The 14,843-nt window shown below is 38.5% G+C and overlaps 1 protein-coding gene across 1 annotated transcript in view; it reads left to right on the forward strand.

Moving 5' to 3' along the window:
• The first annotated feature begins 277 nt into the window (after positions 1-277).
• Positions 278-14,843, forward strand: part of SEPHS1 (selenophosphate synthetase 1) — a 42,815-nt gene continuing 28,249 nt past the window's right edge. Inside the window, exons 1-4 of the mRNA XM_044677847.1 lie at positions 278-341; positions 3,422-3,689; positions 10,383-10,486; positions 14,550-14,657. Coding sequence (XP_044533782.1) covers positions 3,497-3,689; positions 10,383-10,486; positions 14,550-14,657 — 405 coding nt within the window. The 5' untranslated portion in view covers positions 278-341; positions 3,422-3,496. The remainder of the gene's footprint in view (positions 342-3,421; positions 3,690-10,382; positions 10,487-14,549; positions 14,658-14,843) is intronic.

Consider the following 14,843-nt stretch of genomic DNA (forward strand, 5'->3'; position numbering starts at 1 on the left):
CACGCCACCGAACAGCTCCGAGGTCTCCTGCCCCTACCGCCCCTTAAAGGGAGGTAGCCAGCCCTTAAAGGACCCTCACACCTTGTGCTCAGCATGCCTTTGGCAGCCCCGTTTCTAAGCCGTGGACCCAGGGAGTGAAGAATTGAGGATCCGGCAAGGCGCCCAGGTGCGGGTCTGGGGTTCACCCCCACCCCCCCACCCCTCCTCTACGGCCTCCCAGCAGCCTGGAGCGGCATTTTTATTCAGGCGACGCTTAAGGGAGCCCCGGCTGCGCCCAGTGCATTGTGGGAACGGCCGGGAGTCCCGTTTTCAGGAGGAGGAGGAGGGCGAAAAGCGAACCGGTAAGAGCCTGACTGGGGGGGAGGGGGGAAGAGACACGCCTGGCTTAAAGGGGAATATTCATCAATAAGCCCCGTAGCGCCCTTTGCAAATCCCCAGCTCCGTCGGGCCCCGGACCGGCAGGGAGACGTGCACTGCCGGCCCGCTAGAGCCCAGCTTGGCGCGGGGGGCCGGAATGTGGGGTAGTTGGGGCCGCTTTAAAAAAGAAGCACCGCCCGCTCCGTAGCTGCCGCCTCCGCCGCCGCCGCCACCCGCAGCCGCTCTGAGCTGGGGAAGGAAGGAGGGAGGGAGCGAAAGGGAGGGAGGGAGCAAGGGAGGGGAGGGGTGTGGGGGGGAGGGTGGCGGTGGCGACGGGGACGGCGGCAGCGGCTGCGGTGGCAGCGCACGGGTTAATTTTTTCACCCGCCGACATTTTTGTTTGGCCGCTGCAGCTCGCGGGCCCCCGCGCGGCCGCGCGCGCGCGCCGCTAAGGGAATCCTGCTAGGGCGTCCCGGGGAGCGTGGCGCGCGCGGCTCCCGGGCGCCTCCCGTTCCACCCCCTCCCCCCAACTCTCAACACTCCTCCCCGACACATGCTCTCTATTACACAGCTGCCTCCTCCTCTCCGCCCCTTCTGGACTTTCACAAAGGGTTAACTCAGTTCCCCGCGTGACACTTGCTCTTGTTACCTGGTCCCCCCAAAAAACGGCCCTTCGCACCCCCGCCCCCACCGAGCGATTGGAGGGAAGGGGGAGGGTCACCCCTGGCGCGCGCACCCTCCCCCATGGTGGTGGCGGTGGTCTGCGAGGAGGTGGGAGGGAGGATGTCCTAGCGGAGAGTGCCCGCTCCCCCTCCCCCTCCCGCCGCACAAAGAGCGCTGGCGGCTGCCGAGGCCTGATTTGCCTTTAAAGGCAGCGGCTTGGCGTTTAAGGTGTCCCGAAGTCGCGTCTCTACGGCCGCATGGAGAGCCCGGCCGCCGCCACCGCCTCGCCCCCGCGTGCTGGTGCCCGCTCCATTGTTTATTTCCCGGGGTTCGGGGGGAGGTAGGTTAAGGCAGCGACCGCCGATTTGGTGCGCCTTCCTCTTCACTAAATCCCCACCATCACTTGGCACTTTTTAAATACTTCTACGTGCTTGAGGAGGAAAGGGTTAAACAGTCTCTACATATTCATGTCATTGTTTTAAAGTATAGTAAACATCTGAGGGGCGGGGAGTGGCGGGAGAAGGTGTAGTCTCTTGTTAAGCAAATTGACTTTCACCTCCTCCGCAGCCGCCGGAATTGCCCATTTCCCAAGTTGTCTCTTGATCTTTTCCAATCAACAACCCCCAAATGGAATTTCCTGTTTCCCCCCCATCTAGAACTCCTTCTAGTTTGAATGGGAGAATTCCTGAGCTTCGAGATAAGCCTGCCGGTACTTTCTTAACTTTTTCTTTTTAAATCCGGTGAGGTGGCATGCAAATACTAGTAAATATAAACCAGCCATCCAAACCCTGGTCTCGCTCCCGGTCCCCCTCTCCCCAGGGGTTAGAGGATTTGAAGAATATGTCGTTTTGTCTGTAGGCTTTTGCTGTGATTTTTCTAAGAAGAGGACTTTCTTTTTAAACCCTTGAATCAAAGTCCAAATTTAGATATTTTCCAATAAATCAAACTTTGGGAGGGGGACTCCAACAAGCTCTGACTTTTGCTACAGTGGTTAGAATGTCATTCCATGTATTTTACTCAGTAGTATACGTGAGTGCTAATCAAGGCCTTGTGCTACAATCACAAGTTTGAAACTGAAATCATTGCTCATCCCAGACACGTTTTTTGGTAACTAAGGCTTGGATTATTGCCCATGCTTAGGCTTTATAAGATGTGTTTTCAATAAGGGGTATGCCTATCTAAGGGAGGGGAAACACTTGATGTAAATGGAAATTATGTTCTTAATCGGAAGTTTTGTGGAGGAAAGTGACTCTAAAAGGAGTTTCCGACGTAATTACATACCTTATTAATTTTTTTTTAAATCAGTCCTGAAAGTTTGTTAAACCCAAGAATTGAGCTTGAGTTTTTGCTCCAACTCAAAAGATTTCACATCTAGAAAGGCCTGTCGTAGTAGTCTTTGGCACTGGAAAGCATATTTAAGTGCTGGTGATTAGTTTGATTTAATTGTTGTAGCCTTGCAATGAAATTCTTAAAGAGTATTTATGATGCTTTGTCAGTGATGCAAGCACAAGTAGACCTGTTGTTGGATAGCATATTTGCTATCTAGGAAATATTATTTTATTTTTTTAAATCAGAAAATCTATAGTAGTACAGCTATGTTGTACAACTATTTTGTACTATGTAAAAAAGGCACTCATTTGAAAGTTGTACACTTCAGTGGGACCTCCTATTAGTTTTGGATTATGCTGTATACCTCTGACTCAGAGTAAAAACATTTTCTTCTAAAATTAGATTTTGGCATGGCACAGAATTTCATCAAATGAATTTGCATTAATATCTTTTCCATGGATTTTTCTAGCAGGCATTGTACCTTTTGATGAGTATTTCCCGCCATGTCAAAAGGTTTACCATGAAAAGTTATATTTTTACTAAGAACTTAAAACTTAAACTACAGTGCACACCAGTTGTCAGCTGACTGAAGTATCCAAGAGTTATTTTTTTAAATGTCTAATTTTATGACCATCGAAGATCTTGGATACTTATTTTTTAGAAAAAGATTTAAATGAAATAAGCCTGATATAGTCTCCAGTTCCTTTTGTATCATCTTTTCTCTGTCTTGACCCTCTAACTAATATAATAATGCCTTAGGCATCATTTAGATGAGATTTGTGGTTCAAAATAGATTGCTACAAATGTATATAGACACCCTCCCCTCTCTCCCAGTACAATCCAAGTAACTTTTGGAGATGTCTTTATTGTTCTGGTTCATAAAGCAGTCAATATAAAGAAAAGTGATATATAGTACAATTATCTACTGATTCTAAATCACTAGAAATGAATAGTCTTCTATGTATTGCCCTTTTCTGGGGCAGTTACTTTTCTTTTTTCTATTTTGAAGTTTCTTTACTTCAAAGGTAATAGATAATATTCTAATATTGCCTTTTTATGACTTGCCTATTAGGTGGACCAGCAAGAAACCAACAGACTAGAGGAGGGGGGAAAAAGACTAAACTGTGAGTGTGTATGCCTCAGAGCCATGTCTGTTCGGGAATCCTTTAACCCAGAAAGTTACGAATTGGACAAAAGTTTCCGGCTAACCCGATTCACTGAACTGAAGGGTACAGGCTGCAAGGTGCCGCAAGATGTCCTGCAGAAATTGCTGGAATCCTTACAAGAGAATCACTTCCAGGAAGATGAACAGTTTTTGGGAGCAGTTATGCCAAGGCTAGGTATGTAAACCATGTCTTTATTTTAAAATTCCAATAGCATGCCTATGAACAAATCCAAGCTATAACTAGGACTTTTTTCTTCTATTCTAGTACTTTGTTTTCCCTTGTAAATTGTTTTATCCAAACAAAAATAATCCAAACAGCAACTCACAGTTAACTATATTAAAAAAATATATAACTTGTTTGATGCTGGATGAAAGTCTAGAATGACACCAAGGGTATAATCTAATATTTTGGAAATATAATTATATGTGACTGAGATGTTCCTGTTATTTTAAGGTAAGAACATCATTCAATGACAGTGAAACCTTCCATAAAATAGAATTCTCAGGATGGATCTAGGTAATTAAAATTTCTGTTTAAATATCAAGCAACCTCTCCACCTTTTTACTTATCTTATCCTTATTGTTCAGAGCCATAGAATGTAGAGGCTTTTTAATTCCAATCCTACCAAATGTATGAATTTACCTTCCTGACTCAGGAAATTGATGATTTTACAGATATTGTTTTTTTGAAGATCCTACAGTGGGTGGGGAGAGTGGATAGAAACAGGGGAAGTCATTCTGAAAATCAGTGGATGTTATGATGATAGGATTCTATGAGGCAGCCTAGTTCTTTTATTGATCCTAGGATAGCACCTGAAAATATTTTTTGTTTCCTTTACTAAATTCTTTTCGTTAACTAGTTGTTTTGTTACGTTTCTTTTTTCTAAAAACCATGGAAAGAATTTCTTTCCAGGATTAATGTCTAGTTAATGGATGTTTTGCTTTGCTACATTGATAAGCATACAGTACAAACAAATGGTCAGCTTGAACTCTGGGAGTATGATCTATTTCCTGAGAATCTGTATATCTTGTGGTTCCAGTATCTTCATATGTACTTTGTCTAATATTATGTTGGGTTTTTTTCCCTTTAAAAATCTTTAGTATAAGTCATTAGACTTGGCAGGTACAGGGTGCTTCAAATTAAAATTCTATGTTATGAGTCAGAGAAGATGTTTGTATGGAACATAAAGATTATCAAGGTGTTAAATAAACTGGTAGAGGAAATAAACTATTTAGTTAAATGTAAAAGGTAATTTCTAGAAGCTATTATTGTTAATGTTTAATTATATTCTTTAGCTCCAAAGAGAAATTTTTTAAGTCCTTTCCTCATCTAACCACATATCACTTTTCTGAAACCAAAAAAGTAATTGTCACAAAGTCACCTCTGACTAGGCAAAATAATTGCATCAAAGCCCATGCCTGAAATCTCATTCTTTTTATTCATTACATTATAGATGCTATATACATGCTTGTTCCATTGCCCTTTATCCATGTGCCTTTACTTAATAACTCTTGACTCTTACTTCATATTTAATTGTTTATTTCCAAACCCACCAACAATTAAAAGCATTGAGAATTTAAAAGCTGCCAGATTCTGAGAGATGTTTAGAAAAACTAAGCATCTCAGTGTTCTTTGATCTCCTAAATCTATGAACTATTCAAAGCATTCACAAGGAACTCAGTAAGCTAGCTGTCTGGGGCAACTGCATAGGACAAAGAACCCTATACACCTTAATAAACCCTGAGAGTATCCCTGTAGGGTAACAGTAATTGTAACTCAGAAATAATAATTTACATTTATGTATCACTTTAGCTTTTAGAAAATGTTTTATTCACAACTGAATGAGGTAAGTACTTGGTGTTATTCTCCTAGTTTTTATAGAGAGGGAACTAATGCTCATAAAGTAAAGTAACTTGCGAGTAGTCTCAAAGCTATTAAATGGGAAAACCAGGATATAAACCCAGATCTTTTGATTACAAGTCCAGTGCTCACAGTGATTCCATAACTAATATTCATAATGCTGACAGTCATCAAGAAAAGTCACATAATTATGTGACTCTTTACTCTGCCAAATTAAGAAGACTGAGAAATGCCACACATTTTATAAAGCTTAGCACTCAAAAGAGTTAAAATAATAAATCTGCAGTTAATCTCAAAGGTTCTGGAGAATTAAAATTTTCCTATATTACCCTGTATATTGCAGTTAGGATTAAAAAGAAAGCATTGGGTATCATGACATTCAAATTTGACTTTTTTCTGTCATGTTAATTCACCAAGTCAGCCCTTGTCACAAGCTTTCCACATATAAAATATAATATCAGTGAAGGTGATAATGCCTCTGTAAAAGAGTTTTTAGCATAAGATTCAGGTTTACTAGTGAAAATGGAATGTGACTCCCTTTTAATTAAAGGGTGGATCATCATACACTGTGCTATAACTTCTGGGATCTATTTTTGAAAATTTTTACAAAGTGAACCCTGTAATTGAGTTTAAAAACAAAATAATGAAACCTGGCATACAGCTTTCCCTTTGAGATTATTGACTTAGGTGTTTTAGAGCATAGGTAGGCAGATTTACAAATCCTTGGCAGGCATTGAACTTAATGAATAGATATCTCATGGTTAAAAGAGGTCCAGTTTTCAAAGAGTTAGTGTAGACAGCAAAAACCAATTGCTGCTTTTTTTACTCTGTTCAGAATCCCTGGGATTCCTAATATATTTCGAGATACTGAAGTGATAAATTATGTCTAATCAAACACTGATATTCCTATATTATAAAAGACTAAAACATGTGACCTCAGGGAAGCTTTCTAGAACTTGGCCAGTCCGGCTATTTAAATACATTATTACAAATCTAAGCTAAAAATCAGATAGTATGTTTACATGTAAATCATGTATAAAATTCTTTGATTTATGCTTGAGAACTAATAAATTGAGCAGTTACTCTTTAATAGCTCTTCCAGAAGTCTTTCAGCTACAATTCCATTCAAAGTGAGTGAGAGGAAATGAGAATGTTTAGTCTACCAAAGGGAAGACCTAGGGAGGGATATATTATCTGTCTTCAGAAGAATTATCATCTAGGAAAACTATTAAACTTCTATTTGGCCCTTCCAGGGAAAGCTAGAACTGATTGGTAGATGTTGCTGAGAGGCAGTTGGGCTTAACTCAGACATAACAAAAAAACTTGATCCTCCCAACCACCCAGTGAATTGGTACTAGAAATTTTTGTCTTGATTACTTTTTACTGAACCTCTTATTTTTATCCAGATCATCAGTGTAGATAGCTTAGAGTTAGGGACTTCCTTTACCAATCCTCTGATATTCATGGTTTTAGACAATTGCCTTGGGCACTGAGTGGTTGAGACTTGCCCAGCTTCACACAGCCAGTGTTTGGTGGAGGAGTACTTGGTACTGGGTCTTCCTGACTTTTAAGATCAGCTTTCTAGACACTTGGACACACTACCTCTTGCTGTGGGTAGAGTATCCTCATATGACACCTGAGAAAATTGAGACTAAATTATTAGAAGGCTTTCGGAATTGCATGGGCTGCTTCAGATAGTGGGTTCCTGGCCATTAGAAGTTTTCAAGTAAAGAGACTGGGATGACCCTTGTTGGGAATATAATAAGGATGTTTTAAATTAGGGGTTGGGCCTTTGAGATTCTTTTTGATTCTATGAATTTATGAAATGCAAATTCAAGAAAGAAAAAAATGCATGTTATTTTCCCAAAATAGATAAGAATTTATCTACAAAATGGCTATTTATTCAATGAGGAAGCATCCAAATGAGTTAGGGTCTACAGAGTCTATTCAGTCCTCCTGTCCTCCTGACATTTTAGCTGACAAATACTGGAAACATTTTTTTTAATTGCACAGCTCACATTTATATTGCTCTTTAAAGTTTGCAAAACCCTAAAGAGTTATGATTTATAGAGATCATAGAACTCCATGAATGTTGTCTCCATTTTACAGATAAGAAACTAAGACCTCAGAGAAGATTCAAACCCAAGTCTTTCTGACTTCTTGGTCAGTGCTCTAGACAATATGCTACTTTTTTCCCTCTTAAGATAAATTTCTTCTGAAGCTTTGGAAGCATGCTACTTGATTCATTTCTTGAATTATTACAAGCATTTTTGTCTAAATATAATAAAAAACTGATTAGTAGTGATCTAGTCCATGGAGTGAATAACCCTACCATTTCTGAAACAAAAATATTAATTGTATCACTGAGTCATGCCCTAACTTTTCAATTTTGCTAAATAAGAGAGACTGTTTCTGTGGGGTATATGGTTTTTAATATTTAAATTAAAATCCAATAACTCCAAGTATTATATTTATAAGATTTATTAATAATCACTTGAAGTAGAAAAAAAACACATGGGTAAACTTTCCTGCCAAGCTCTCTCCTCAAGCCTCAACAGCCATGTTCTGGGAGGAAGAAGGCGAGGGTAGAGCTACACAAAACTTATATCCTCCCTGCATTAGCACATAACATGAGAAGGAACATGGGAAGCTGGGAAAGACAATTCTGGGGAGCAAATCCTAATTACACAGGTTCTTGGTAGACTTGTTTCTATTTTGGATTTGCAGTGATGGGGAAAAAGAAGTGAAAAATCATTTATATGAGGAACTAGTGCTAAAATTAATTTATATTTATATTACATCATATATATAAACCATATATTTGTATGTATGTGTGTGAGGTTTAGTTGTTTATGGCATTATCCAAATACTGATTCAGATAGATGAGTAAAATTACCATTTTTGTGTAAAATTTTGTTTATAGATGACCTGCTTTTCTATCTCTTTAGCCAGTAAGAATTTGTAAAAGAGCTAAATTTTTCAAAAACTAAATGTAGTTATATTAACTTTAAAATACTTACTGTAGCCATCTGAATCTAACATATATAGTATTTGATACAGCCGATGAAAATATTCCCATGACAACCTGGCAGGTAGATATCCCTGTTTTACAGATGAAAAAATAAAGTTCGGTGAGATTGCCCACAATTATCTTGATATTAAATGGGCTAGAGTCAGCTCTGCCCCACTTTTGGACTCCATATCCAGTGCTGTTTTCACTGAATCATCTTACCTCACAAATAGTAAGAATAAGAGTTGATGTCAACTATATGTTAATACACACCTCTAAATGTTTAGAAACAATTGTCTTTCAAGCCTCTGATAGTTAACAACTCTATGACCAGCCTCAGTTTGTTCATCTGTGAGGTAAGATTAAAGATACCTGTAGTGCTTGTCTTTTAGAGTTTTTATGAGGATCAAATGAAATGTATAAAGCACTTTTTATACCTTAAAGTTGTAGACCTTAAGACATGAACTCCTCTGTTTAGCTTTTAAAGCTAGTGCCAGCTTGTATAATACAATTTCTACAATCCTCTACAATTATACAATATAACTTGTACTATCTAGTGCCAACTTATCTTTTAGACTTGGAGAATCTGCCAAACTGGCGTTCTCTCTGGTCCTGAGCTCTTTCCATGTCTTTGCAATGGCTGCCTTTATGCTTGGGATGCACTCCTTCCTTACTTCCACCTCATAGGGATCCTCTCTTATTTGAAGATACTGCTCAGGTACCAACTTCTGCCTGAAGTCTTTCCTGATTCCCACCCCTCAAACTGGTAGTGCCCTCTCCCATAGTACCTTAATTACTTTGTGTGTGTTTGATATTTATATTTATGCTATATAAATATTTATACATACTTGTCTACTCCATTAGGTAATATACTCACTGAGAGAAGGGATCAAAATTTCACTCTTTGTACTTTTATCCTTGGTGCCTGACACCCAGTAGATACTTCATAAATACTTATTGATTGATTGACTTAAAGTGCTGTTACAAGTATCAGGTATTACTTGGAAAGGCATATGCTATTAAAATTTTTTTATCTGAATCAATATTTGGATGTGTTATTATATTACGAGGCTTAAGTATTTTCCTTTGAGCATACATCAGATCCTTTTTATCTTAGAGAATGATAAGGTAAAGTCTGGCTAAACCATATCACTGTTTTTGATTTCTGAATTAATAAAAGTTTGCTTTTTTTGAGGAGGATTTTATTTAAACATTTTTTAAACCTTTACCTTTTGTCTTAGTATCAATTATAAGTCATAAGAGCAGCAGGGATATGCTTTCAGGGTTAAATGATTTGCCCAAGATGACACAGCTATGAAGTGTCTGGGGTCAGATTTGAACTCAGGTCCTCCAGACTGGGATAGGCCTGATGCTCTAGCTGCCCCCAAGAATTTTATTAATTTTTAAAAATAGTTTATTTCTTCTTAAGACTAATATAAATAATAACAGATTGTCTAGATGTACATTTAGGAATTATAAATTCATTTTGGTTTTATAATATTTCTTACTAAAAGAAAAAACTTTTTATGTAAAATACTTGGCAGACTTGTTGATCTGAAAATAAAATACTAAATAAAATTTCTACAATTGCAACCAAAGCAATCTCAGTCCAATTGTCTGTTAGTAAATGGATGTTAAAGAAATTCTTATTGAAAGGATCACACAGATTATACTATATAAAAATAATTGTGTTATTCACAAGTGTTTTATGAAAAGAATTTTCATTAAACTTAAGTTTTTGTTTAAAATTCTTACATTAATAATGCTTAAAAAACTAAAGTTTAATGGTATATAGAGATTTGGTTCTTCTATGCTTTTATTGCTGAAGCTGGTTGTGTTTCACATTTACTTCAGTTATGCTTTTTGATAAAAACCATATTGCTTTCTTGGCACTGTATAGTATTAAATAAGTTCCTCCTGATTCAGAACCTAAATGTAAGAGATAATGATTGCCTTTTTTGTGAGAGGTCTATTGATGATAGTTCTGTTCTTTACAGGTATAGGAATGGACACTTGCGTTATTCCTTTGAGACATGGTGGTCTTTCCTTGGTTCAGACCACAGATTACATTTATCCTATTGTGGATGATCCATATATGATGGTGAGTCTGGCCCTTACATTTCTATATTTCAAATGGATTTGTTTTAAAGGAAAAACATCCAAATTATGCCATATCTAAAACACTTTATACTCCAGTGATTTCTTATATCTAATGTTCATATTTGATAATGTAAGCTGTGGGTTATATAAAGATAAGCAAACTTGTTAGGTAAAAATTGGGGAACTCCCATAGCCTGTTGTGTATAACTTTGTATACATACACATATTCCTTCATTTTTCACTCTTTCAATGAATGGTAGACATTTGTGAGGTTTTCTTTCCATCCTTCTTACCCTCACAATACCCTTACAAATCTTAGCATACTTGTAGGTAGGCTGAAGTCCCCAATTTTTATTGCCGCCTTTTACTTATGGGTCATTCTCATTTCCTAACATATCCAACCATTGTAATCAGAAAAAGAGAGAAAAGGAAAACTACCAGTTCAACAGACTAACCAATACGTTAACTGAGTTGACCAACAAACATTTCAGTGCTCACTATGGGCCAGGTGCTGGACTAAGCACCAAAGATACCTCATGGTCCCTACCCTTGGGGTATGGAGAGAATAAATGGAAGGCAGTTTTAGAGGAGAAGGTACTAGCAGCTAGGAGAGAAGAAATGCCCTACTGTAGGTCGAATTTGGATACTCAGTCTTAAAAGAAGTCTGGAGGCAAAGGTAGAGAGGGAGAACATTCCAAGAGGAGTCAGAGAAATTACGTGAATCAGGAGATTCAGTGTCATGTGTGAGGACAGCTAGTAGGCCAGTGAAGGGATAGCGTAGAATGTGTGTGGGAGCAGTAAAGTATAAGAACACTAGAAAGATTGCTGACTTGTGAAAGGCTTTCAATATCAAATAGCATTTATATTTGATTCTGGAGTGTTAGGGAGCCATGGAAATTTATTAATGGGGTGGGATGGGGCAACATGGTTAGACCTGTACTTTAAGAAAATTACTTTGGTAGAGGCAGGTAGATGGTTCAGTGGATTGAGAACCAAGCCCAAAGAGGGGAGGTCCTGGGTTCAAATTTTATCTTAGACACTTCCTAGCTATGTGACCCCCCATTGCCTAGCCCTCACCACTCTTCTGCCTTAGTACCAGTACACAGTATTGATTCTAAGATGGAAGGTAAGTGTTTAGAAAAAAATCACTTTGGCAGATAAGATGGGTTGAAGTGGTAAGAAACTCAAATGTCTTGAAGAAACCAACAAAAAAGTTCAGAAGTCTAGGCATTTGGGGGAGGTATGAGTGTGAGCTGTGTGAATGGAAAGAATGCACCTTCTGCAGCAGCTCTCTCAACTCCTACTGGAGGAGAAGCAAGGGTCAGCAAAAACCTATTGTCTCCCACAATGTCCAGGCTACCCCTTTCTTTGGTCACAGTTTTTGGATGGGGTTTTGGAAATAAAGATTGTCTGCTTTCTGCATCTGTGACTGCAACCCTCCTTTTCTGCAAAGCCCATTTCAGAAAGCTTTTACAGGTACCTGCTGTGTGCCAGGCATTGTGGTGAGAATCAAAAGTCCCAGCCTTTAAGGAGCTTTAATTCTATTAGAGAGAAACACCAATACCCAGAGATGTTGCTCTTCAAGCGTCAAGCTTGAGGAGTAGGGAGAGTATGCACAAATTAGGGATCTGAGACCCTGCTTTACCACCATGCCAGCCAGAGTCAAGAGAATTATTGGAAGCACAAGATGCTGGTCACGTCCATACCTAGTATCAAAACAAAGCAGTAGCTATTCGTCTCCTGCAATTTTGTAGTTTCTTGCACTGACTTTACACTATTACTTGGGAAAGTTTTGTTTGTAGTTGATTTCTTAACATAAATATATAAGAAAATGTAAACTAGTGATATATCAAGCAAATATGTAGGGAGTAGCTAGGTGGTACAGTAGATAGAGCACTGGACCTGGAGTCAGGAAGATCTGAGTTCAGATCTGCTCTCAGACACTTGCTAGCTGAGTGACCCTTGATAAGTTACTTAGACCCTATTTGTTTGGTTCCTCATCTATAAAATGGGGAGACACTAGAAAAGACAATGATAAACCACTCCAGTATCTTTGCCAAGAAAACCCCCACAGACAAAAAGTTCATAGAGTCAGATATGACTGAATAACAATAAGCAAATGCTTTTATGTTCCACTGTCTTACTGTCAAAAGAAAAACTTCCTTATTAGCCTACTACATTGAAGCATAGTAAATAAATAGCATGTTAAACTTTCAAAGCAAAAGAAAAAAAGTATTTTTCCAAAGACATTTCTATAAGTGTTTTATTTTCCCCATATTTTGTCTCAACACTTCTGCCTCATACTGTACCTTTGCCTACCACTGAAAGGCAGGGAATGCACATTCACCATCAGTTCTCTGAAGTCTTGACTGGCATCCCATTGATAAGAGTTTTGAAGTTTTTCCCTTTCATTATGGTGGTGGTCATATAAATTGTTCTATGACTTTTAAGAATCCTTTTCTTGATAACTTGTAGATTGAACACTTTTATTTTGTCATCAGAAAAGAATCCTTTGTTTCAATGCCATTTTTTAAAATTCCCCTACTTCTTAAGTTTTCTAGATAGTTCCTTATCCTTTGATCTCGAAGGCAACCTTGAAAAAAGCCCCCAAATGGATTAAAAGGAGAAAAGAAAAGAACTAGAATCTAAGGGGCTGCCCATCATTTGGGGAATAGCTGAACAAATTATGGTACGTGAATATAATGGGATTTTATTGAACTGTAAGATATAGTGAAATCAATTATTTCAGAGAATCCTAGGAGGTATGAAGTGATTCAGGGAGAAGAACCAAGAGGAAGATCATACAAGGGCAACAGCTTTGTAAAGAACATCTTTGGGAGTAGCTAAGTGTCTCAGTGGATAGAGAGTCAGGCCTAGAGTTCAAATTTGGCCTCAGACACTTCTAGCTATGTGATCCTGGGCAAATCATTTAATCCTATCACCTAACTATTGCCACTCTTCTGCCTTGGAATTGATACTTAGTATGGATTCTAAGACAGAAGGTAAGAATTAAAAAAAAGAAAGAAAAACAACTTTGAAAGACTTAAGAACTCTAATTAAAGTACTGACCAACCATGTCTCCAGAGAACATATGATGAAGCATATTTATTCACCTCCTATCAGGAAGGTTATGGACTCACAGGACAGAAATAAATAAATTTTCAGACTTGGCCACTATATATTTTTTTGACTTCACTATTCTTTGCAAAAAGAGTGGTTTTTTTTTTCTTTTGGTTTTTCATTAGAAAGAGGAGGTAGCAATAGTGATGAAAGAAAGAAATACTGAAGCGTTTTTATAAATGCATAAAAAAGAAAAAAGGAAGCACAGAAAAGCAGGAGAGTTTTGAAAGGAACATATTAGAATTAAACATTTTTTTAAAAGCATGCAATATGAAATGGAGATTCAGTGTTTTACAAACCCTCTGTCCTACTGTATATTTGAAAATGCAATTTTTTTAGTATTTAAGTTTTTTTTTTAAGCTCCCAAATTTACCAGGCCAAAGACATGAGTTGCTTCGATAGTTCATTTCTCCACCTAGGTGATATACATATAATGAAAATAAATGATGTCAGCATTATGCATTACTTGATAGATTTTGGTAAGGTAAGTGGTTATTTTCAGGTCTATTTGGAGATAGTTCTGCTCATTCTTTTTTATCCCAAGATCCTCCTCATGTTATATTTTTTTCTGTTGACCTTTCTCTCCCTAGTTCTACCCAACTAAAAAAATTACAGCATTTTCATCCTGTTTTCCATTCTAATGGTTGAGAGATTCCTGGGTTTTATGAAACCAGGAGAAGAGGAGGGAAAAGTGGAAGGGCTAGACCAGGATGGAAATAGTAATGGACAGTTGAGAAAAAGTGTGAATAGCAAAACAGTTCTGTGATGAGAGAGAGAAAAAAAATGATGCTTCAGGGCACTGAAAAGACTATAAGCTAACTCTTGGGCTTACCCCAGCCCCAGAAAGCCCCTTTGAGTGACACTAAAACTGTAAAGTGTTCTTTGCTGTGCTGAATCATCATTCTAGGTGATTTGCTTACTTTTTCCTCCTTTTGTTTTCCCAGGGCCGGATAGCCTGTGCCAATGTTCTAAGTGACCTTTATGCCATGGGCGTCACGGAATGTGACAATATGTTGATGCTCCTTGGAATTAGTAATAAAATGACAGACAGGGTAAGACTTCTCTTATCTGCTCAACCAGCTCATGTTACTCCGGGCCAGTCACTGAATAAGCCTCTACACACCTGAGTTTCCTCATCTTTAGAGTGAAAAGACTGGATTAGATGAGTTCATTGCCAAGCCCTCCTGTGCTTCCCTGTGAACATTGTCTCACATAGGAGCATGCAGGCTCTTTGAAGA

This window comes from Gracilinanus agilis, chromosome 5 (assembly GCF_016433145.1).
Source record: "Gracilinanus agilis isolate LMUSP501 chromosome 5, AgileGrace, whole genome shotgun sequence".
In the NCBI taxonomy this organism is placed as follows: Eukaryota; Metazoa; Chordata; class Mammalia; order Didelphimorphia; family Didelphidae; genus Gracilinanus; species Gracilinanus agilis.